The sequence below is a fragment of the Paralichthys olivaceus genome, chromosome 1 (assembly GCF_024713975.1).
Source record: "Paralichthys olivaceus isolate ysfri-2021 chromosome 1, ASM2471397v2, whole genome shotgun sequence".
NCBI classification, from domain to species: domain Eukaryota; kingdom Metazoa; phylum Chordata; class Actinopteri; order Pleuronectiformes; family Paralichthyidae; genus Paralichthys; species Paralichthys olivaceus.
In genome coordinates this window covers 20731125-20757655 of record NC_091093.1, presented here as the reverse complement: position 1 = coordinate 20757655, position 26531 = coordinate 20731125, and the positions used below count along the sequence as shown (strand labels likewise).

At 38.0% G+C, this 26531-nt stretch overlaps 1 protein-coding gene across 3 annotated transcripts; it reads right to left on the bottom strand.

The window, feature by feature from the left end:
- Positions 1-954: 954 nt before the first annotated feature.
- Positions 955-26530, bottom strand: kif18a (kinesin family member 18A). 3 transcript variants are annotated; one of them, XM_020080135.2, is made up of 18 exons: positions 26390-26530; positions 24668-25016; positions 22592-22749; positions 22172-22276; positions 21553-21663; positions 20902-21099; positions 18755-18931; positions 18565-18639; positions 18361-18461; positions 14813-14975; positions 14213-14377; positions 13245-13366; positions 12850-13133; positions 11359-11415; positions 6556-6934; positions 3506-3598; positions 3248-3348; positions 955-1767 (listed from the first exon to the last, which is right to left on the bottom strand). In XM_020080135.2, exons 2-18 carry the CDS (start codon positions 24987-24989, stop codon positions 1631-1633), a joined length of 2748 nt encoding a protein of 915 aa, XP_019935694.2. In that variant the 5' UTR covers positions 24990-25016; positions 26390-26530; the 3' UTR covers positions 955-1630. The 3 variants fall into 3 exon arrangements, with proteins under 3 accessions (XP_019935694.2, XP_019935695.2, XP_069381040.1); XM_020080136.2 differs by having other exon boundaries at positions 3248-3345; XM_069524939.1 differs by lacking the exon at positions 26390-26530 and adding an exon at positions 26151-26345.
- Position 26531: the final 1 nt, after the last annotated feature.

Here is a 26531-nt window from a genome sequence, read left to right as displayed (position 1 = left end):
CAACATATGATGGGTATGGTGTGACCCATGACTATTGAGTAAAATATGGTAGTACCGAATACTCATGTACGTCAACATGTTGACAGAAATCGTAGCTTGCGTGTGTGAAGCCATCACAAGATGATCTCTAATGTTTCCCTGAAGCCCCAGCAGATGAGCCAAAGTACCCCTTCACTGACAACAGTCATGTTCTTAAACTGGTGGGATGTTGTTTAACACCATTTATCATATAAAAGTGGACATTGTTATTATATATTTTTCTTACATTTGAATTGTCAGTGTTTAGGTTGCATTTGCATACAATAACTTGAGTGGCAGCGGCTGGAAATTTTCAACAATCCAGTTTTCCAATTGAGTCAGGGTTTTTCCTGCATAGAGAATTGTGACAAAATTTTAGTACTTGTTTTCACAGAAAACATGACTGTATTAGAAAAACAGTAATATGTTGATTATTCAGCGTATCGTGTTTTAATGAATACACCGTAAAGTGATTATTGTGATAATTGTCGTTTCTTGAACCACACCCCAGGTTTTAAAGACCATAATAAATAAAATTCAAGTATGACAGAAATAAAGGAATATTGGAGTAATTAATTACGCTTCCCAACAACTACCTCGTTTACCTCGGAAACATGACAGAGATTGTGGGTATCCATAGTGTAATTTGTAAATATAAACAACCCCTGTCAACAAAACCAAAAGCCACAACAATAAACCGCAAACAACACAAGAGGAAAGAACAAAACACATCCCAAAACAAACCAAGACATTTTAGAGCGTGACAGAAGAAGTGTTGGTTGAATTGAATGTTGACATAAATAAGACCTACCTATACAGTCAATTCCCTTTTTTGATTGTTTCCAACTTTCCTGAGCCTGTCCCTACGTCGCTGATATCTACTGCTGGCACATCTTGAAACGCAAACTTCATTTAAGACCACAATCACACTTAGGGTAACAGCAATAGCACTAAAAGTGGATTTATTTGTTGAAAAACATAGATTCAGTTACAACCAGTTTCATTATGGATGATCTACAACTGTTGTTGTTGTTGTTGTTAACTGTACAAGACAAAATTCAATGAAAAATAAAGACACAAACCGCAGTGCACAACTGATTCCTTCTTTTTTTCAGCCATACCTGAATTTGAAGTCATGTAGAGTCTACCTCTGGTAATAGCTGCCCTGTGAAATATTGTCACCTACGACGCTGATCACTGTTGAAGAGAATAGCTGCAGTTGATAAGTAAAAGTAAAACACCTGGAATCCACAGGACACATTTTATTTCTTGCAGTCTGTACATGAGTATTTCAATGTTTATCTTAAAATCTATCTCGGCTTAGAAATGATAGACTAATAAAAACTGATCACAACCACTATACATTTATATACATTCAAATGACATTTCACTGTGGTGTGATGCTGAAGTTTAGAGTGAGAAAACAACGCAACTTACACATTCCATTCCATGTTACTATGTTAGTACTTGTGTTGGAGAAACCTACACAATAGAAGACTTCTTTAGGTTTTGAGAGAAAAAGAACTAGAGAAGACTAATGTGGACGGAAGAGAGTGGAGAGACAGTTGGAGTGTCCATAAAGGCTGAGGATGAAAAGTTTGACCATGTGGCTTTACATCCGCTTTGCCACTCGTTTTATCTGTTGGGTTGTTCTGTAGAAAATGGACTTGGATTTCTGAGGTTCGAGGAGGTTGAGGTTCCCCTCAGAAATGCTCCTTACAACTCTACCAGGCTTGTTTTCTTCTGAACCTGAGGACAGACACCAAACGGCCTCAGAAAATATTCAGACCCCTTCACTTTTTGCACACTTTATGTTGTGGATTTAATTGTAAAGGAAAAAAAATGTACATCTTTACCCATCAATCTACACCCTGTAACCCATGATGACAGCGTGAAAACTTGTATTTAAGGCATTTTTGCCAATATCATAAAAATTAAGTATTTACGCCATTATTTCAGTACTTAACAGAAACAATTTTAGCAGTTTAGAAACATTTGATATGGTATATCTTCTTCATAGTCGCAAATGTATGGACTTCTATGATTAACTGATCTTTAAACTGACTGGAAGACCCCTGTGTGTGTTCAGAGACAATTACAACTCTATCTATCTTTGATAGTAAAGGCAGGTGTTCCCCAAGGATCTATTTTAGGACAAATTGTATTTTCTATAGACTAAATGATGTTGCTGTAGGATTAGGAGAAAGGGAAACATAAACCATTATGCAGATGATACTGCTATTTATACTATGGGATCATCTCTCAAGTGGAAATCAATTCTTTACAGCTTTTGATTCTCTAAACGACAAAATGTATAATTTTTGTCATTCTTGCTCATCACTTACTGACTACTGGCTTTAATAATAGATGGCAAGAGGGTCATCTCTTACAAATACCTTGGCATCCTGCTTGATCACAAGTTGGCCGTGTAGCTTCTGTGTAGGCACTGTCTCAAGTTCTCCTGTTTCTGCAGATGACCTCTGAAGCTCTGTAAGTGTGACTGTTGTTCCTGGCCAGTTACTTGTTTTTGCCAGAACAACAACTCTAGCAAGAGTCCTGGTGGTTCCAAACATTTTCTATTTCTCGAATTAGACCACTGTGCTCCTGGGAACACAAAGCTTTAAAAATTGTTTTATACTCTTGCCACCATTTTATCACAGAGCTCCTTGGACTTTGTGGCTTGATTTTTGTCCTGTAATGCAGCGTGACTTATGCAAGCTTACACAGGCAGATGTGTGCTCTTCCATGGCTAGTAAACTCAGTTCACCACCGGTGAACTCTAATCAACTTCCACGCACATCTCAAGGAAAATTAAAGCTAAAAGAAATATCTGAACACAAGCTGAAAGGGTCTAAATGTGTTTATCGTAGTTATCAGTTTTTGAATTTTAATACATTAACAACCATTTCTAAAAGTGTGTTTTCACTTTTTGATAGGTTGAGGGTAGATAGATGGGCAAAATGTCACTTTCATCCATGAACAATAAAACACAAGGTATGACTGCATTTTAAAGATAGTTATTTGATTTTCAATTTTTTGAAAAAAAATTTACACCTAGAACAAGAACATTTTGGATATGAAAGAAATAAAAAACTAAATCATTATGGTCGCACTTTCTAAAAAAAATACTCTGTATATGTGTGTACTCTTGATTATAGTTTACAGTGTCATTTATAAACACTGTGTGAGGATGTCTTCTTCGGCTCAGTTTTCCTGTGTTGACACTTACCAGCGAAGCGATGCACTCTGAGCGGTCTCTGGGCCACCAAGGGGTCTTTCTTTATACGCTTTGGTGCAGAGAGACCCTGAGTTATATCTTCTCTGATGCTGCTTCATTGAATCAAAGAGAGGGAAAACAGAAACAGTTATCAGATATCAACCAGCATCATCATCATCTGATAACAACAAGATGTAACTATTAATTTTGGTAATTTGTTATATTTCATAAATGTGTCTAAGCAGGATGGAAGAATTTAAGAGAAATTACCGATTAAATTTACGCTTTCCTTGTGCAGCAGACGTCATTTCCATGTAGGTCGGCTTGGCTCGTCTGACCTCTTGTAAAGATGGAATCTGCTGTCTATGGAGCAAAGGTTCATGTTACCATGACATGTTTTCACCAAGGAATGTATTCAAAATAGCATGTTAAAAACCTAAGAATAAACAGCTTTTAACTACCACATTTTGTTTCTGTTGTATTGCAAAAGCTAGGTCTATTCAAGTTGTTTTATATTAGATTCCTCATTACAGTACACTGGCATCCAGAAATTTGGATATAAAAAATGTGTTGTCCCTAAGATGAATTTGACACAGATATAAAATATGTAAGCCAGTGTTTAAGTTTGCTTGTATGCATTTGTGTTGTGTATGTATTTGACATTTGACAAGTTACATTGGGCGTCTCCCTGAATAATCAGTTTGTAGGTAAAAAAACCTTTAGCAGCTTCATACGTCTTGATGTTTAAATCCCTTTTATAAGAACAATAAGTGGAAAGGTTTAAGCAACAAAAGCCAAATCCAAAGTGAACACATTCTGTGTCACACAGTCACACAGCACCAACATTTTGGAGACCAAACTGAAGTCCTACCAGCTGAAGGTGGCCTCTAAAAACACAACGTAATGGATTGTTTAGAGAAACACCAGAAACAGAAATCTGTATGATCTGTAACATTTGTTTTACTGGAGTTTGTTTCTGTCCCTAATTTCCCTGCTCACGGCTTAAACTTATTCTGCCTCTCCTGTCCCTGTCTGCTGCACTTCGCATGAACCCTGCCCAGGGAACTGCTACTCACCCACCTTGCAGTTTTTAAAAATTTATTTTCTACATTAGCCAGGATAAAATGGACGCACCAAGTTTAAAGAAAGACATAGAGTCTCTTACTCTAAATTTGCCTTCTTCTTTACAACACCATCTACAATAGCCTGTGTATTGGTCTTAATATTAATACAAGGTTGTGTTTTGTTTCTCTTTGAGATTTGACTTGTCTGTTGCAGACCAGCTTAACAAAGCTTAACAACCAGATGCTCTCATGAAGTCTGATTACTCCTAAGATTTAGTCTCTGAGGAAAACATCTCCTGAATGTTTGTGGGGTAGCACAGATATTATCCAACAAATAAAATGGTCCACACTCAACGAGGTAATGTGAAGACTCCTCTGCTGGTAACGTCATTCACCAACAAAAAGCCTTTCTGCTGCAGTAGCTTGCGACGTTTCCGGTTTTGTTTCCCACTTCCAGCTAAAGACACCAAGGAGCTGCTCAGATGACTTAAACCTCTCGACCCAGTGTTCCAGTCTGGAAACATGCCACTGGTGGGAATAAATACTATTTGCACTCCAGTCTCGGTCTTGTTTTGAATACTGTTTAGGGGATTTACCACTTTTCAATGGTTTAGTCACCAACAAGACTTTCACACAGGATCCTCCAGTTACATTGAAACGTATCATAGGCAGCCAGGGAAAGGTTTTGATTCAAGAAACCTCGATAAGTGTTGAACCATTAAAGCCATTCAATAATTTTTTTTCTTTTACTTAAATAAATAAATAACATTTGTGTCCTTTCATTTATTAAATACTTCTGTGTACTGTTCAGACAAAGTGTTATAATGTTTCTTTCCAACTTCTTTCTAACTTTCCAGATTCAAAAGGCATTACCACTGAACTAACCTTCAAACATTGTGCATTTGTAACAATGATTTTTTCTTAGATATAAGTGCAGATGTCCCTGATGTGAATATCATTTAAAGAGTTAATAACACTTATAACTTTTGTTTACTGTTCTTATTTAAAATATATTGAAAATAACATGTAATCCAATGGAGTAGAAATAACACTACTTCCCATTTGTGACATAAAGAAGGAATGGTGGATTCATATATTTAGTGGCATTTGTTAGTCTCTGACATTTAAAAGCAAACAGCTAGTCACAAAAAATAAAAGTGAAGAGGATTTTTTGTAATTTAAATCTTCCTACTTTAACTTTTGTCTCTTATTCTTTTGTCTGTAGAAGTGCAACCCAGAGAAAATAATAAGAAGTTGATTAAAACCTAAACAAAAACATGAGTACTACATCAATAAGTAATTTACGTTTGGCTTTATTTCAAACTGTAATCATGCTTATCTTGCTCACTGATCGCATCGCTCTCCCTGGTTAACCCTCCAGTGCTCAAAAGTGCATGTTGAGATAAATTGTTTGGTGAACAAGAAAGTGCGACAATTGGTTCTGATAGATTGTGGCATCTGTAACAGTTTTTCCCCGTGAACTAACCTTGTAAAAATCTATGTCTGCAGCTAAATTGCGATGTTATATGAGATTTTGTTTTTGTTGTGACAGCAGTATTTTCTATGGTGTTTTCCAAAGTGTTCTCAGTTACCATGGGTGTTTCATATGGACTTTCCTGTTTATGCAGAAAGAAGTATACAGTTCTGTAGCAGTAAATTGTGGCGTAACCACAGGAGTGTAGTAGGCAGTAAGCCCATGTAGCAATGCATTTGTTTGCAACTACTTCAATGTAAAAAAAAAAGGCACCATATGGACCTGCAAGAGAACCAATAAACTGTGTAGAGTCAAGAGAACTGTAATCCACATAACAGGCCAGCCTGGAAACGGACATGTACGGTTATATAACTGACTTTAGGAGGGGATCAAATGTATTCTGAGATCATGAGAAGTGTGTTGGACAGAAAGTTTTAGGTCAAAGATTTCCGTTTTGCTAAGTGTTTCGCATTGGGCTCTATTTTTGGACCATTCAAAAAAGTACGAGTAAATTATATATTCTAGAATTATATGGAAATATATCTACACATAGTAACACAGTAAATTTTTTTAATGTACTGGTATTGTATCATAACTCCGATATGCATAGTCAAGGAATAGGAGTCGGGTGGAGTAAAATGGTACCAGAACATCTCCAGTTATGTGATTGTAAATGATAAAGATCAGAAACATCAAAAAGTGTTGCTTTAAAATATGAGAAAAATTGTCTTTATGAGACCCTGAAATCATAGAAAAAGGTAAAGACATGAATATTTTCTGACCTTTTAGTCTGAATCTGCTTCCCCTCATTGGCCTTAGGTGCATGGTGTAGTCGGCTGTGACCCGAGACGTCATTGGACTTGGATGGTTGAGAGGGACTATCACCGCTTAATAGGATGGTTGCATTATTTGCAGTTTGATCATCATTGTCCAGAACTTCGAAGGTCATGTTGGGATCCATAGCAGTGGAAGAGCTCAGCGACTGCGCCTCAGCAGTTTTTCGAGCAGGTTCTGGTGTGCACTGGAGCGGAAACATGCCATCCTCAAACACTTGGACCTTGGCAACGGACTGAGGGCTTTGTGGTGGCAGTGACGCAGACAGATTTCTCCTGATGGGCATTCTGGGATGTGGTTCCTGTTTCATGTCAGCCTTCCCTCTACCTAAAAATCCAAACCATCGGTAAAAGTTAATAAACTTAAATTAATTCAACCCAACTGACAACAAAAACAAAACCTATGAAGAATTAGCATTGTAATAGAGAGAGTTTTCACCATGAACCGGAGGACATACAATATGTTCTCAATTAGCTTATTACTCTGTGTGGTGGGAATCCGGCATTAACATAAACTTGTCTGCCAAAGCTACAACAGTTTTGGACATTTGAGATTTCTGTATTTGTGTTTTTTTGTGCTTTTCTCACAGCGGTGATGTACCACACACTATCTGAATACAAATCTGTTTGGGTCTGTTGCTTATGCCTGGCACCGTCAATCCCTGTTATACCTCCTCACTGTGCTTATACAATGCATAAGCGTTATATCGATATGTATAAATGAAAATTATATTGCTGTATCTATTGATATTGTTTTTGCCCTAGTGACAACTGCACTTACTTCAGACAATGAGTAAATGAATTAGCCTGAAGTTATCGTTATTGATTACTTCAGGCTATTGATCGTTTGATTGTACTGTCGGCAGACCAGAGGTCAGTCTATATCTCTTTGAGGTCCTTTATATTAAGTCATCAAGTTATAATGTTACAACATTTCAAGCCTTGTTTTTTATCTGGAACAAGCAGTCTTGAAAATACACTTATCAATTCATTGTTTACAACGTAGAGCCAAATCAATCCACTTTATAAAGTAAGCAGGGCAACATCGCTCCCATAATCATTCTGTTTCTCATACTCAATCAGTAATCAGTAAAGTGCCAGCCTTAGGCTTAACAGTGCAATTTTAAAATATATCATGCCAGAGAAATGAGATGGATCATGCCCTTAACTTACAGTGTGATCAGTAGGGTTGGATTTGTTTTGCACAGCACAAGGTAATTAAAAACTAAAGCCACAATGGAACTGAGGAAAAAAAAGTAGAACATTTTATCAAGAAACCAGATCTTGAGGATTTGACCTACCAGTTTTAATAATTTTAATAAGGGCTTATATTTTAAGAAGAAATGTATTTATGTGCAGTTTTACGTGCCAATATAAGCCACTAGTTCTGTGACATTTAACTGCATTACTGGGACCCAACACTGCTAGTATCTTTCATGTTGTATTTTGTGGCTATGTAACTTATCCAGTTAGACTCTATTAATACTTTATCTTGCACTGCTTTCTAACAGTAGATTACCATTTAATGGCTACAACTATAGCTATGACTAGCCAGGAACTTTTTGAGGTTTGATTAATTTTTATTGGTGCACATAACAGTGGTTGTGAATTAAAACATTTGTGAGGAACATGGGACAACAACTGGGGAAAAAAACATTTATGCATTCTTTCAATTGAGATTTTCTTTATTTTTGCTGTGCTACTGTGTGACTTTGATAAAAAGGCAAACCCTTCCAAGAGTTTGCACTCAAATTTAATTTTGTGAAAATGACTCCTTTTAAACATAAAATGTTCCATCACTTCGACCACCCTAGAACCGGCTGTTCTCCATAGAGTCAAAGGCACAATCAGATGTGTGATCGGCCTTCTATTTATTACATTTCTTAAGTTGTATAAACATTTATTTAGAAAATAAGCCAAGCCACAAAATAGGTCTGCAAACAGTTGTCTCTTCACTGGCCTAGAGATGGTTTGCTAGTGAGTAAAATATCAATGTACTGTTATGAGATATGAACAACGCTGGCAAGAACATAAACAACATAATGTTGAAATTAAAAGATTTTGAGTGATAATGAACTTCTCTGGGCTTTACAGAAGTGCCAAGTTAAACATACAATTATACATTTACATATTGATTGATATGTGAAATTTTATCCAGTGAGTGCTTTTGCTATGTTGTATGTCTTCATTTAAAAGCGACAACCGCAGAGCGGAACGGGGTTAAATCATGATGTCTGCATCGCATTAGGAACACGATTACACGTGTGGCATTTCCTGCAGAGGTGTAGGGGTTATGAAAGGGGCTAAAAGGGAAAATGCCAGCACATAAGGAAGTGAGAGCACGAAGAGTGAATGACTGATTTAGACATTACCCTAAATATCAAAATGCACTATTTAGAAAATGTGGGTTGGACTTCCGACAGCACGTCGAGTGATAAATAGTCCTTTTCTGTGGCAGAGGAGTTGTCCCTAGCAATAAATGGCAGCAGAGTTCCTTCCATCACATATTTTTGGCTTGTAGGGGATTAATACATGCATGAGTTGCTATTTCTGGTGGAGGCTGCACTGAATTAGGGTCGCCTGGTTGCTGCTGCCAGTTTTTTATAGTGCGCCTTTTCTGGTTGGTGGAGCAGGGGAGTTTACGTCTGTTGACGTTTTTTCCTGCCCTGCTGTGGATCTGCATTTTCATGAATGAAGCTCAAGAGGGATTGGGAGGGTTAGATGGTAGACAGACAGAAAAAAGGAGGAAAAGAAAAAAGCCAGGCTAACAGACGTTTGAAGCAGAAGGGACAGAAAAAAAATCTATGGAGGAAAAAATAGAAAAGAGAGAGGTGAGGGTGGGGGGTTGAATAAGAATATAAAAATAACTGCAAGGACGCGGCCGTGGGAGAAATCTGAATGAAAAATCCGGGAGCTATTTATAAATGCATGTGTGGACATGTGATAATCAACAATGAGTTGTGGAATGAAGAAATGGCCCCTCAAATAGATTATTTTGTGTGGTTTGCCATTATTAAGCAGTCCACAAAGAGTTAATGCTTTTTCAAAACCCCAACCCTCTCTAAAACCGATGAAATTTGATTGGCTTGGCAAGCTGCAGGGTGGAGCCATTGCTCATAACATGCTGCAGTGACTACCATTAAGAGCTGAGGAGGCAGTAAGGGACTAACAAACAGCACCAGGATAAGATCAGAGCAGTTTATCTGAATGCTAAGTTAAAACCTTTAGTAGTTAAAACATCTGTGCTGTTTCTCTACATAATTCAGAATCTATCAGTAATTGACCATAGCTGATCATGCTGGACAACATGTACAAAGCTGGAGCTCCAGACTGTAGTGAAGATGGACAGGGTGGTTTTCAAGGATGCAGGTGTGAGTCAGTGAATGCATAATTGAGAAGGGATGCACAAGGGTTATGATTTATTAGAGAGATGAAACTGAAGCTGTATTATCCTAATAATGGGACAATAGTGATGCAAAAACAGTTATTTAAAGACTAAATAAATTACACTGATTACACATAAATATGATTATTTAGTGGAAAGCTATTATAAATGTTTTGTCAAGAACTTTGTTTAAGGAAGGTTATGGATTAACACAACATTTGTATGCAATTTATCAATATTGTTAATAAAAATGATAAAAGTCATTATTATTATTATAACTACAAGTACCATTTTAGTGTTATAAAAAATTATTAATGAGATTTTTCAAAGACCAGTTTTATTGTGGGTGAGTCCAATTCTGCATTTAAACTGAATTTATACACATAAAATTATCACCACACTATTACATTTAATGTGTGTTTAGGTTTTGCCTCTTGTGATTGGCTGACCGCAAACATATTGGAAAAAAGAATAGCACAATTATGGTTGAAAAACCACAAATGAAGGAATGGAAAAAAGAAACTACTAAAACCACTTGCTTGAAATGTAGGGTATAAAGATGGGTAGGACAGACAGACCACACAGAAAGTGGGGCTTCTTATTTCATATAAAAAAAAAAACCAACTAATTAAATACTCGCTCAGAGTTGACTTATCTAAATAAGTTGTAAGGAAATTTAATAGCAGTGTTGACAAATTCCCTGGTGCTTTCATATTTAATTTCCACTCAAGGAACCGTCGTCATCTGGCAGAAGTATTTTCTTCAAAAGTTGTATTTCCCACAATATGTTTCAGTGAAATCTAGACCACCTGCAGTAAATATCATTACAGCCAATTTGAACTGCAATATTTCACAAAGGCTTATGTATTATATTTCCCCAAAGGTTCCACATGCACAGTTTTCCCTCTATTAAACCGGTTGTGAGTATTCACATAATTTTATTATTCAAGTTTTGGCCAGGACGGAATGTCTGCAGCAGAACTATAAATCAAATTATATTACATGTCTGATTTTTATTGTGTACTTTACTGCTCTGAAGTCGTTTAAGCAAAAATGCTACAAACATGTTCAGCAAATAAAATGCACACCGCCAAAGTGAACATTTAGGTTTACACAGAAGAGTTTCAAATTTATATTGCACATTAAAAACAAATTTGATCCGTGTGCTCTGCTTCAATGAAAAAATGCAGCATTGTCTCTTGAAGTATGTTTGTGTAAGTGTGATGGATTGAGTGAGTGAAAGGTGACAGGGAGAGAGGATATAAGTGAATGATTGAGGGGTGGGAGGGATTAACAGGCATGCAGGGGGTATAGATTAACGACTACAGGATGTTAGCAAGACGGGGAACAGAGGAGCGGAGATTTACCTTTTGGGGATAGAGCAGCTTTGCAAATTGATGTTCTTTTTGTCTGCCCCTCTGCACCTGAGGAAATCGTAATGAGATTTGAGGAGGAGCAACATTAACATCACATCAATACAACACTAGAGCTAGAAAAGCTTCCGTAGCCCTTTGTTTTAAGGGTGATTGGAGATTGGTCCCCAATGTTAAATCCACCAAAGCATAGACCGACACTAGAATCTGTATTCCAGAGTCATTCAATACTTTGTAAAACTGACAACAAATTTAACTGAAAGTACTAAATGTGATGTGAATTAAAACAAGCCAGCAGTGGCAGAGAGGAACAGGTGTAGAGTTTACTATCTGACAAACGATAGACACCATCACAGGCCTTGAGTATTGTTGGCCAGCTTAGGCTAATGCTCCACTGTCTGTCATGGCTTATGTGACATGAGTGAACTGGTGCTGCTTGGTCACGCAGAGATGAAAGTTAAAAAGTAACTGTACATTGTACAATCTCATGGGACCCAAAATACATATCAGACCCGAACTGATGCCAAATACTCAATGATGATTTCCCCTCGAAAGAAAACATTAAAAACAGTTAAAGACACATCGACTGTGACTGCACAGGCAAAATCTGTTTCAAAACTTCCATTTTCAACATGCAAGTTGCTACCTTTGAGGTTGCTATCGGAATTTCTTACTGGTTTTAATTTGCAGAAAAGGAAACACTGAATTTTCATTTCACTTTATTCTGTGTTTTAACTGGTTTTAATTATTGGCTCTGTTTCTTTTGGAGAGTAGGAGATCTCTGTGGATAATTCAGCTTCCGCTAGAAATCAACAGAAAGATAAACATTAAAGGAATCCAAAAAATATGACAGCAAGAAAGTATTACTACTAAGGCGACTCTCATGGATATTTAAATGTTGTAAGTTAACAAAATTTAATTGTACATCTTCTTATTACCATCTTAACTTCAGATAAATAATGGGGTGTTTTTAAAAAACATTTGCAAGCGATCAGCTAAGATTCTGGCTATGAGAAAGAAGAATGGCCGAGTTACATTTTCTCTCATGGGTCGACAAAGATTCACAGCAAAGTCTCTCTCTCTTTCATACATTCTGAGAGGGAGAGGGGCAGGGTTGGAAAATAAGTTATATGTAATTAATAAGGTGACCAGCCTCCTCAAAAATAATTATGTGTTCTCTTTATTTTTTTCCCACTAACATAGATATGTTCTGTTTAATTTTTTTATGAGGTCAGGATTTCCTGTATTTATCTAGAATGCTAATACCTAAACATGAGTGGGTGCAGTATTAGTCAGATAAATAGGAAACATTAAAGTGGGCACAGGGACAGTGTGATGGACTTTTTCCACTGCTTCTGATATTTTAGGAGCTCTGCCTAAATTTGCAGCATTCAATGATTTTGTAATGAATCCCCCCAAATCTTTTACATGCTTGCTAAATAAACACAAACAGAAAAAATAAATTGGAGAAGTGTGATGACTTACTGCAGGGGCTGCTCTGGTGGTATTGCAAATGTGAGAAAGACAGGAAAGGTGCCAACTCGCCATGGAGCCCGATGCTTCCCACCTCATTTGTCTTCTGTGATTCCACTCCAGTCCTTTCACCTTTCTGCCCCACCCCCTCCTGGTCTGCCCAGACCACGCCTCTATCCCTCAACACAAGGTGCTCCAGTTCGTCGTTTGCCATCGCATCTGCTGCAGTGACCAGCCCAGCCCGTTGCAACGCAGAGTAGTGTCGACTGTATGCGGGCAGCAAGATTTCCATCATTCTAAAATGCAATAGAAAAATAATATTGAGATGTTTTGTAGTTTATTCACCTGCAAAACAGGATTAATTAACTTAACCTAATGAAAAATGATTCTAGGTTTTGTCAACCTACTTCTGAGTTCGCTTGTTCTCCTGATCCTGCAGTGTAGTGAGCGCGATGATCTGATAGATGTATTTTTGGAGGTCATTTACTTGCAGCTCCAATCTGTGGCAATGTAGTTCCTTCTCTAACACCTAAAGAAAAAGTGAGGTCAGACAGTAAAAATTATAGCAGCATATTGAATTAAAGGAAACAAAATAATTGTTGGGGGTCAGGATAGCAGAGGTAAGATGTTAAGTTCTGTTTTCATCACTGTTTCATCAGACTAGCTGTCTGCTCAGGGTAAGGGAGGGGAGAAAAAGAACTCTGACGTAAAGAAACCATGAAACAACAGCAGAGAGAACATTTGACCGGTGGGTGCGTCATAGTTCTGGGTCAGTTCCTGGAAGAAAGGATAAAAAGAAAAAATAACATGGACATGGTTTTAGGTAACTGGCTGCTGTGTGAGGGATGAGTAAATGGTATTGATTTATTCTCTTCAGTGATCCATGAGTGAGCTGGAGAAATAAAATGAGCACGGTTCTAATTACTGGGAGAACAGATGGGAAGAAAACAAAGACAGTCACGACTTCAGTAGAGACACAGCCTACTTTCAAAAACAAACAAACAAACAAAAACAAAGGAAAAGCAATGAGTTTTGATGTAACTGACACTGTAACGTTTTTCTCTTGATCTAATTATCTTCCAAAATTAACTCTAACAATTTCATCCTGTCTACAAGTTATGTAATTAAGCATCAAGCTTAACTCGCTGTTCACATCTCCAGATCTATTGTCCAAAGTCCTACAATCATTTCTGAATCTATGTAAGTGTGGCCACAACAATGTCAGTTAGGTAAAATAATTAGAAATTTAAATAGAATTTAAAACAACTTCTGCATGCAATTGATACAAGTTGGAAAGCTAAAATGTCAATGTGCTGTCACAACAGAAACACAAATCTTTCAGGCCGATGTGAAATGGTCGATAAGATCTACTTACCTCTGAAGTCTGATCATTTAACTTCACCAACTTCATCTCATTCTCGACACGATGAAGCCAGCCATCGTTTTCCTTGAAACGTGTTTCTGACTCCTTCAGACGCTTACAAATGTGTTGCTGCTGAGTGTTTAAGCTGGCAATCTTCCGCTCATGCTTACAAGTGGCCTATTGAAAGCAACAACAAAAAACGGCACTTGAGGAATATTATAAATGGACTATATAATATAAGTATTGCATACTATACTATACAGACACAAGCAGCTATATGACCAGGCTTAAGTCAAATAACACAGATTCGCTAAAAATCTTTAGCATTGGTAGAAATTTATTGGAGAGTTTTTTCTTTTTTAAACGCAGGCAGATGCATCACTCTCAGAAAAACTTTCTGGAGGATTTACTTTTTGTACTTCAAGTGGCATTGGGCCTAACGCTCAAACAGCAGAGAACAGCCAAGACCTGAGGAGCAGTGACCCTATCCCGTAGTGGCATAAATGAGAGGCTAACACAACTGTAGAGAACAGAGATGTGAAATAATGACTCAGCAGCTGCTTTTCTGCAGGGTTGATGGAATCTGTGGATAGCAGTGTTAGCATTAGCTACCTTCTCAGTCTTTTCTTTGGCACAGAAAGTTTGGACCTGCAGGTTGTCCACCTCACTGTAGTGTTGGCGCAGCTCGTTCTCCTTCAGTTGTCTCTCCAATTCCAGCTGTTCTCTCCTGATTTGGGTCCGACTTGAGAAGATTTGCTGCAGAGCTTCTGACACCCTAGAGAGACAGACAGCAAGAGAATATTACACTCTTTTTCCTTTAAAGGGTTGTATTAGGGAATTTACATTTTTCAGGCAATACAAATTGTATTAATTGTATTACATTTGGCTGTCAAACATCATGATATTGAAAAAGGTGGACAAAAAGGTCAGAATGTATTTGTAACTCTGGAGGTAAAAACAATACCCAGGCACATATGTGGTTCAATGTTATCCATTAAAATATCTTTACAGTATAATGCTGGTGCTGTCAAAGGCATCCATTCATTCATCTGTAGTCATTTTTAAGGCTGCACTTGTGTTGTTTTGGACTAAATACTGTATATTGAAAAGTGTTTTTGCAGTCCTCTCTGATGCACATACACGAGGGGGGCAAAATAGTAGAAACACCTCTCAAAGTGCAATCCAATAGAACATCACAGGGATTCAAGCTAGATATGATAAGATTTTGCTGTGCCACATGTGAGGAGCAAATGTAATTAATTACTGTGCCAGGAGTTCTTATAAACCACTTGCTCACTATGTTATCCATTGTGACAGAGTTGAGGTAATTTCCAGATTGAATGCAAGTGGATATCTAGCTGAGATGAGACAGGAGAGAAATGCAGGTAAATAAGACCAGAGAGCTGTCTCTGAAATGTGACTGCACTCTTCAATGTAACTCCAGTGACGTAGGAGACGTTGTGGCCTTGCTAGACTGCTGAATTTTTAATAGTGCGAGACACGTGCAGCCTCTATTCAGAGCCTCTCACTGTGCAAGTTGTGAATTCTGATGCCAGTGAATGAAATGTGTGGGAGTGAGACTCATTCAGCTTTTCCATGTCCCCCGCCCCCAACCCAAATACCCCAACAGATGCCATAGTATGTTTTTTAGACGTCTAGATGGGATGTGGTTCATGTGATTTATGTTACAGAATAAGTACAAATATAAATACATATTTAAAATTAAGGTGAAGGTGCTAAACACCTGTCATTATCAGAATGAAATAGTTAGACAAATATTGACTGATACAGAGATATACATAGGGATATGGGATAGTGGAGATTAAATTGGCATTTCTTGTCCTTGACAGACTGTTTGGAATCTAAAGCAAAATCTGATAATTTACTGAATTGGAAATCAGTTTAAAAAAAGAGCCATATGCCAGGCTGATAAACGGTGAGCCTTGGAAATACTGCAATATCATTTACCAGCCATATCACCCAGTCCCACTAACAGACACACACCGATATACAGTTTAATATAAATGTGTAAATAGATAATTAGACTGAATTTTTTTTTACAGTTTTGCTTCCAAAACATAAAAGCTCAATATCATTAAGGAAAGAACTTGCACTCTCTCACACCCCATGATATGGTTTGAAATTGAAGGAAAACATTACAGTAGCACAGTAGACCGGTATAGATCATCTTTAGTGAAAACCAATGGGCCATCAGCTTTGGAGAAAATGGCTCTTTATTTTGACAGAAAGTCGGGATGCTGAAAAACATTTATGATGAGTTTTTGATGGGATGTTTGTTACATGCACTAGTGCAGCACGGTCATTACTAAAGATTCACAGTTTTCCAGCTAATAACAATTTCTGTTGACTGTCCAGGTACCGATTTCATGGGACAACAACTCAATTAAAGTAAAACAAACAGCAGTAACACAAACAAGAAAGTAATCTGGTAATCTTTTCACTGTGTGAACGCAAATGTGTCCTGGGCCACATAGAGCTGTGTGCTGTGCATTGACTCACGCAGCCCCTCCTGACTTCTCCCTTTATCTCTGTCCTGCGTTTGAACCCACACAGACACTTTGACATCAGACTAATTTGTAAACTCAGACCAGAAATGCGAGCAGAAATTACGATTATGTGCAAATAAAGAGGGGCTGTGAGATCCAATCATAAGTGGTCGCAGGAGTCACATTCAGGATGCATTTTAATGGCAGGTGTGAACGGACAAAGTTGAAGCTGTCCACTTGTTATTGGATTTCTCAGGTAGGATGTTAATAAAATGTCTGAACAGCGTCTTTGTGAGTGTTTTATGTCCATTAAGAAAGGGGCTTTAGGGACAAGGTGAGAAATTCAAACATCCAGGCAGAAACTGTAGTAGAACTGTTGCTCCTTCACATGAGCCGTTTCACTAGGAGATATTGTTTTTTTTGCTCCTGTCACGTGTTCACACATTGACTTATCCTGGATTTCTACGGACTTTATACAGGAAGCCAGGCAGATAAAGTCCGTAGGAACTGCAGAGCTTCTCACTCAGATATTCGAGGTTAACACATGCACCTCCTCTGGATAAAAATACGGAGGAATTGAGGAGACCAGTGCATGTCTGAAAGCAGCTATGGACAGGAGCCAGTCGAGGAGGTTGGGGTGTCTGATAAGGATGCACCATAGATGCCTCCCTGTGGAGTCATTTCAGGCATGTTCAGCTGGGAGTAGACCCAGAGGCAGACCCAGAGAACACTGAAGGGATTATATATCCCGTTTGGACTAGGAATGCCTTGGGAACCCTCCAGGAAGAGATGGAGACAGTGGGCAGGGAGCAGAGTTGATTTTGTATAGTGTTTTTTAGATTTCATCTTAGTCCTGAGATAAAAGTAAGGAAAGATGCAACCACATGAGCTAGTGAAGCGCTGAACAACAACTACTGACCAACAGACTTTCCAGCTCAAAACAATCCTCTATATTTTGTACTATGCATTTTAAAAACAAGTGGATGTCATCAGGTATTGACATCAGGTACCAAGTTGTCAAGTGTGTGCTTTAACATTTAGTGAAATGTTACGGGCATACTGTATGTGTGAATCAATAACAACACTCGGCTCATATTACTTTATTAAGCCATATGTTTGTTATAAACACTGAATTTAAGGACTTAATGCAATTTTAAAATTTTGAAGTGGTGACAGTACTGCTGATCCCATTGAAATTTTTTTTCCTGCATGGTTTATTCATAAGAGCTCTCTAAACATGTGCCATATAAAACAGTTTTGCTGCCCCTTTCAGCACATGTATTACTGTGTCTTCAGTATTAACTGAATTAATAGTTATTAAACAAACCAGAAGAAGCTGTTTAAAGCTCATACAAAAAAGGTAAAAAAGTTGTCTCTTTGAATATCATACTTGATTCCTTAAACCAATATCACCATATCTAATTACACCTCAATTTATATTGATCCACTTCAATATAAATTGTAAGGAATAAAGCCACCAGAACCACTAACAAAACCAAAGGCCCCATGAATGTGCCACTGGACAATTAACTGCCAAGCACAGGCTATGAGCTGTGCCTGTCTTCAACGAGCGTCTGTATTCCAGTTACACTGTTTACAATTTAACTGGTTTGAATAAACAAGCTACACTGGTTCACACATGTGTTTGCTTACCCTTTGAGCTCAGCTGCTCTCTGAGAGGAGATAGTGTTGGAAGTCCCAGGCACCATGTTCTTCTCCTCATATTCTTTTAGTTTTTTCTTCAACTGTAGAATCTGTAGAAATGAAAAATATAAAGGCATTAAAAGTCAGAAATGAATATGAAGTATGATAACTTTCCACTGGGTTTTTTTGGATTTGTTGGTTGTTTCATATTACCTCTTGCCGTTGCTTCTCACATATTACTGCATACTGGCCAATGTGACTGTCCAGGCTTACAACATTACTCTTGAGCTGATAGATAAGGATAAAGAGAAAAATGTCAAGGTTTAACAGAAATTCATCAATTTACAGTCCAGTTATATTACAGTTGACAACTATGAAACAATACAACAACTTAAATACTAACCGATGACTTTATCTCCTTGGCCCTGTTGGCATATTTGAGGGTGTTGTGGGTGTCATCATATGACTTGGATGAGGGGCCAACATTGGCAATCATAACCGTTCTGCAGTTGCCTCCCAAGGAGTCCTTCAGTATCCGTGTCAGCTTGCTGTCCCTGTATGGGATATGAGCTTTCTTGCTCTGAAACAAATGAGAACAGTGCACATAAGCCACAGAAATAAGACAATTTTTTATGTTTTAGCTTCAATTCAAGTGAAAACAAACATGCAACTCAAAAAATATGGGAAATCACAAAAACGCATTAGATAATTTGAGAGAAATATAGATAGGCACAACTGAAACTGGGTTAACAATGCAAGGAGCAAAAAAATAAATAAAATATATAATTGTGTCTCTCTAGGCACCTTATGATTTGATTTGATTACGATTGAGAGGGCTACGATTCGATGATAAAATATAGATGCATCAAATAATTTTATTTCTTCACATGATTTTTTGGTTTTATCCCTGTGTGACTACTAGAGGTGTGTATCTTCACGAGCCTTGTGATTTGTGCTTAAAGTATTTGAGACTGTAAGTGTTTACAGTAATGTGTGCTATAATTTACAAAATAAGGTTTTCAATTCAAAAATCCGACTACAACAGTCCATTTATAAGAATGTGCTCTCCACATAGATTGGTCATTCATTCAGTTTAGACTTGTGTGCTGCATCTTTAGCCTTTACTGTAGGGTGGCCCCCATTGGGAGCGTCAAGGCACATTACTCTGCTGGTCAACAAGAGATTCTGCTCCCCTGCTCTTTTCTTATCTCTCATACTTGGAGCTGATCTTTTTATAAACCTGCAGAATTAATATTTATGTTCCTGGATAAACGGGGCATCGCTTGTTCTGAAACAATGAAGTTAAAAATAATTCTGCATTGTGTGAAATACTTCTCTCCTGTCTGCATGCAGCCTCTGTGTGTGTCTAGCTAACATGATCGAACCTGACCCGATAGGGAATATAATTTCTAAATTTTTGTTCGTAACAGCCCCGATGCGCAACATTTCTTGTTAAAAACATCAGCGCTGCAGTTACATATGTCACACATGTATAATAACATGACATTTTTCTCACAAGTTGATCTGCTATTGGCACAACTATGTAAAATGTTATTGTGAGGTAGATACAGATTTGGTAAATTGGCAAAATGGGCAAAATCTAATGTGTCCACTTTTCACAAGCCCAATTTTTGAGGGTGAGAAACAATGGCCTTGTGTCAACGGAAGATCCACAAGGAGATAAGTGATGTGTCGTAAAATGTATCTGCATTGGCTTGGACATTGCCTAAGGCAAACAACTTTCAACAAAAACCTCTGTGCAGCATAGCATGAGGATGACATACTGAACAGCGCAAACAGAGGAGCAGACTTTCTCCTCAATCATCGAAAGGCATGTCAGCCCAGACACAAGTGGGGACATTCTTTCCTGTAAACAATGGTCACAACATGAATTCCTCGTCTGCCAACAGTGCTCACTGGACCACCAATAACCATGTGGATTGGGTGGAGGAGCAGTGGGGATCAGTGGTTGGCCTTTTAGCCAGAGCAGATCTATCTATTCCAAGACTGCAACACTCAAAAATAGTGATTAGGATTAAACAATAACAACTGGACAGTGTGTTTGAAAGAGCACAGTTTTACCCCAAGAATGAAATAACCTGTTGAGGAAGGATCACATTTCAACATGGCTGTGGTACATTTGCAAAGAACTTTCTAAATGCATGTGGCCCGCATGCACCTCATCCCTTGAGAGTGGTGTGTAATATGAGAAGACTGCTTGACAGGTTAATGTATGCAACTGGAATGAAATAATGCCCTTATACTGAGTTGACTCTCAACTTCCCAGGCTCTCTGTTTTATATGGAGGTCAATGAATCATGTCCTATGCCTATAACCATAATAATCGTCAAATCCACCTATTCGCTGATGATTTGCTGAACAAATACTAGCATAAAAATACTAAATATATAAATTATAATCTGCTAATAGTTTGTGATCTGTGTAAAACTCTGCACATCCACTGTACTTGAGCACTGTGTCTGCATGCAATGCATTTAGTGTCCATCTCTGGACCAAGTATATAGTATATGTAGGTTTACATAAACTCACTTTTGGGTCAGCAAGGGCGTTGATAACATTTCCAAGGGCAAGTAGTGAGCGATTGATGTTAGCACCTTCCCGCAAGCGTGCCCCTTTGGCGTTTGTGGCGCTGGCTCTCTCCGAGCCTGCCAGATCAATCAGGCTCATCTTGGCAACACAGGCGTTTGGGTTGAGGCTGGCGGTTTTGTCCTGCTGTCTCAAATATATCTGCAAAAAGAACAACAGTCAATTTAAAACAATTAAAAGGCAAACTGTGATGCATTGTTAGACAATGTTCCCAAAACTTCTTAAGCATCTAATTCAAGGCATTTTCAAGGGTTATTCAGGGCCATTCCCCTCAATTTAAGGATCCAATGAGGCATAGTTTGAGACAGAGATTAATTACTGGTTAATCACTGTTACTAAGATTTTTATGGGAGCTAGCAGGCTGTACAGATGCTCACAGACAACACTTAAAAAGAGAGAGGCTTGAAAGTGTGAACACTTCTCAATTGTGCTGTGATGGCTGACCATGTGGTGTCTGCCTTTTCTAACACAGCAAGGCAAAAAAATAATATTGTGTAAAACATTTTCAATTAATTCACCCCCCCCCCATCATATTCTTCTCTCCTGTCTTTTATATCATGACACCATGATTTCATTAGGACAGGATTGAAATACCTGAAACACAGCATGGGACCGAGAAGAGGTGGCATTCATATCAGTTGGGTGCTGTGTTCTGTTTCGATTGCCAGAATCCAAAGCCTCAAGAATGTGCTCTGCAGATTTGGGCTGTAAAAAGAGAAATGGATGGTGTGGGTCAGTAAAAGGAACCATGTACAGGTAACTTAGTTGTATAAAACAATAATTAGATTGTATTTTTAGAAATAACTTTATTGGCATATTTGATCAATTAGTGTTACTTGAGAAAACAGCCAGTATAACATCTTATACACTACCTGCATAATTGATGCCAACACAAAGGTCAAGTTTCAGTTCAAAAAGCCCACACTACCTTTATTTATTAAGAGAAAGACAATCACTAGAGAAAATCTGCTTCCTGATTTCCAACTCCTTCACACAATTTTTCTGGTAATATCTGAACAATTTAAATGCATTTTTAGACATTGGTGCTTGTCTTTCTTGACAAGACAAATTGTTTTCTAGTTTAAAAGTATACATTATATATTGCAAGAGTAACTGAGAGTGCCTGCGATTAATTGATTTTGTAGCAACAGCAGTATTTACAGTGAATAAGCCCTATGAAAAAGCAGTGTTGGTGACACATGTTGCTACTAACCTGATGCAATGTGAGGCCCTGAACAACCACTCCTTTAGAGCCGTCGTCTCTAACTGCAAGGGGGCCTGCGTTAGCCAACAGGTCTCGGATCTGTTCATTGTAAACCTGGAAAAAGACAATAAATATAACAGCAAATTCATTAAAAGCCAACCAAAGAGTTAGTCAGGACACACAAATGATTGTTAAGGCTCTGTACAGGATGAGTAAAACCCTAAAAATGTTTTAAAGCTATTAAAACAACCTATAACTGCTGAAGTGCCTGGAGACAAAACCAATGTGGTTCACTTTCCAAACAATAGAACTACTGAAACCCTTCAGGTAAGGTCTAACACAAAATGGAAGGTCATGCTCTGATACAGAGGATAAAAAGAACCAAAGATCAAGCAATAATACAAATAAAAAACACACTCAAATATTCACCTCAAGATATGAGAATGCAACAGCAAATTCCTTCTCCTCCTTGGCATCATCCATGCGTTTAAACAGCTCTTTCATGGTGCGGTACATGACCCCAGGTTCATTTTGTGCGCCTAACATGGTGTGGGTCTTTCCTGCTCCAGTAGCACCATAAGCAAACACTGTAATTGAAAAATGTTTCAATTGAAAGACAATTGAGTGACAGCAAAATAAAACAAACATACATATGATTTCTTACCACAACATTAAACTTGCTATGAATTGAACGCAACCACCAACTAATGTGAAACATGACATGTGAGCAATTAAAGGATCAAACATTATATTTCTGAATCATATGTTGAATGTAAAGTGCTTGCTGTAAAAAGGCTGGCTAGAGCGAGCTTATAGTGCAATCATATCTTAATCAGCTTGAATTTAAAAGTGGTTCTACATTATGCAATACTGTCACAAACATCACCTAAATAACAAGCTTTGAACTCACACTGATTTATCTATTGACTAATAAAAATTGGCCGATATGAACCTTTCACAGACATATTGGTAGCTGCGTTTATTTTTGCTGTTATCAAAACTTTTATTTTACAGAATAAACAATGCAGAAATAATTTTTACTCATGTTTACTTACTTAAAATAACATTTTCTCAATTCAACTACTGTATATTTGTTTTTTGTCAGGATGATATATCTTCGCTAACTGTGGCTGCAGACATGATTGGTCTTTGATTATGGCTGCTTGGCTTATGTTGATACAATTACAAATTCAGCAATAACCATAACACAGCCACTGCTTCATCCACTACACTCAGACAGAGCAGCTCCAGCTGTTTATGTTACAAAAGGAGTAATGTGCAATACATAACATGAAGTGTCACATCATCTCTCCTTTCGGTTGCATCTGCGGAGCATTTCCTTAAACTGTTCCTATGGATGAGGGGGTATGGATAAATGGAATGCAAAACTAAATGTGAGGTAACGTAAAAGGTAAAGCAAAGGTTAAAAAAGGTAACACAAAATATGTCGTAAAAAATGCAAAAGTATTGCAAGTATTGTGAGGAAACTTAAGTAATTAAGAAAATAAATCCCGCCGTGAACCCTTTGGTAAGTCTATGCTTAATAAACTATAAAAGAGAAGCAAGAGGTGATGTGTGATTCTCTTATTATTTTAACAGATTCATTAAGTTGTTAATTGTAATATTGTGTCACATAAGCCAATATTAGACATGGAGCTTTAATTGCAGCTGTAACATTTTACCTGCATTCACAGATTTTTTTGGGTGCAGAAGAAACAAGTTGTCAACACAACATTAACCTATCATCACGTTTAATAAGGTTGACATGTGGAACTTGTTAGCAAACAGTGCTGCCAAACAGTTTGCCAACAAGCTTGGCAGCAAGCTGCAGCTTTGGCTGTGTTCAGACCTGGTATTAACATCTGTCCCGTGAGATCTGATGAGAAGTGGACAGCTCCAAGTACGTCAGTTCACACCTGGCATTAGAATGCATCCTGGATGAGTCTCCATAGACCACTTGTGATCAGATCTCACTTCCCTGCTCTATATGCAAATCAACACTTACGTCATTTGTGTTTGCAAAGACCAAATTATGTTGTTTTTAGCCAGTCTGAGTATACAGATGGGTCCGTTGTCAATGTGTTGGTGTGAGAGATGGAGACAGTGGAGCCAGGAGGGGCTGTGCAAATCAATGTAATGCATTGAGGTTTACAATGAATTAACATTTAACTCATTTGGAGAAAATATGTGTCAGTCAGAGTTAATGTTTTGGCAGAGACAAATAATTCAGTCTATGGGAAATGGTAAACATGTTTTCCAATTCAATATGACATTGTAGCATGTCAAAAGATGTCATTTGAGTCGGCAGTCCTTCAATGTGGCCCAGGATACGTGTGTTAGCCATGCTCAAGAAAAGTGACCACATGCACATCAGACCACCTATGAATGTGGTCTATGTGATTGGGTCTGAAATGTGAGAAATTAGAGCCGTCCACTTGTATATCACTCAAGGCAAACGTTAATATCAGGTCTTCAATGCGGAAAGTGTTATTACTGATATGTTACCTGTGCAATTGAATCCATTCATCACACCATCCAACACTCCTTTAGTGGTGTTCTCAAATATGTCGTCTTGAGTAGAGTTCTCGTCGAAGACATGGTCAAAAACAAATTTAAGGTCCTTGTTGGCCTTCTTATTGATGTTTCTGTTTCTGTTTGGTGCTTTTCGAGACCCAAAACATGATAAGTCCTGCTCTTTGGGGTCAAAGATGAGCATGTGGTTATCAACAACCTGGACCACATTTCGGCAGTTCTCCCGCTTCTCGCTGTCATTGGTTGGCCTCACTCGAATGACCACCTTGACATGGCTACACACGTCACTTGCCATCCTGGTCGCTCTGAAATTTCAGTGTTGCTACAAAAGAGCAAAAAACAAAGGCTTAATTGAAACAACATTTAAAATCTAGAACACCAAAGTCACATTATAACAATATTCTGGTTATATTACTGGAGTACTTTAATGTTAATCATGTTGCAACACAGCATTTTTTTTTATTGAGAAAAGAAACTCATCTTTCAGCTTGTATCAAATTCCCCTGGTTTTAGCCAGGTGTACCCAGTAAAGTGGCAACAGGCAAATACTGGGTGTGCAATGTTTATGTGTTGTATTCCTGCAACGATGATTCTCACGCTTCATTTCTACTCATTACAAGGAAACTGATGCGCTAACGTTATTGCAGCTTAGAGGCAGTTTATCTCCCTTTAAAATTTCACTCAAATCCACTGGTACGCTATAACAAATTAAGCTTACAAACAGAGAGAAAACTGAAAATCATTTCTCATCTCAGTTGCCTCCGAAACTCAGCTGTTCAACTCAAAACTAAATTATCATATCAAATCTACCTATGCCCTTCCTCACAAGCTGGCAGTCCCAGTAACAGATAAACATGATACTGTAGTAGGGCAATAAAAAACATTAATAATTATTGTGATTTAATTTTCATCAATAGCAACATGATGAACAGAGGTCTATATGTCAATATAATGCTTATGTATAGTGCAAGCACAGTGTGGAGGTTTAACACACAATGGATCTACCTCAGATTTGTGAAGTGTTTGTCATTATCTGAACTTAAAGAAGGTTTTGAAACCACAACCTTCACCCAGGAGCTTAACAGAATTAAAACATGGCTACGTTTACATTTAAAACATGTTGAACAGTTAATGATAAGTCACATTCAGCCAATACAGACGTTAGATATAAGAAACCATTTTACTGTTGATGTGTTGAAGTGCGACTTAGCATATTAGCACACGGTAAATACCTGAATGCTGCAACACAGCGCTTTTTAAAAGGTGAAGCGATTAAACATGGAGCCCAGGTTCATGGTGTCATTACTAAGTTGTTGTGCAGCTGAACAATGTCGAACACATTGACTTTACTTATATTCAACAAGTAAAACCTTAAAAGTTTAAAACAAACCAACACCCCAATGCTGTATCTTGAGGACGCGTACACAATACAAAGGACCGGAAACATTATACGAACATGAATTGAAAAGGTGAATGTAGCTCTGTCTGAACATTACAACAATTCAGTGAAGGCCAAGACAAAGCTGCTGTAGAAGATAAAGTTGTCAAGTCATATAAAACAGCCATTTGAAGAGGAAATGGTGGATGTGTTACACGGTCGGCTAACGCCTGCTAGCTAGCCCTCATACAACGTCCAACGGCAAATTAGCATTGTTGTTACACGGTGTTTGACTGGTACACGTAAACAGGACTTACCCTCGAACCAGCAGTCGTTCTCTTGCGTTTCATCGCCACGGCAACGCTTTATGGTCGAAAAACAACTAGTTTGTGTTCGGATAAAAACACTACATTCGCTAGCACCGCTGACAGAGCGTCATGGCGAACACGGCAAGCGCCA

Coding starts and splice junctions, on each gene's coding strand:
- kif18a (XM_020080135.2), bottom strand. CDS start 24,989: ATGGCAAGTGACGTGTGTAGCCATGTCAAGGTGGTCATTCGAGTGAGG. Junction 3,599..6,555: donor AAGCAGATTCAGACTAAAAG/GTCAGAAAATAT, acceptor TTTGCTCCATAG/ACAGCAGATTCCATCTTTAC. Junction 1,768..3,247: donor CAGAGTGCATCGCTTCGCTG/GTAAGTGTCAAC, acceptor GTCTGTCCTCAG/GTTCAGAAGAAAACAAGCCT.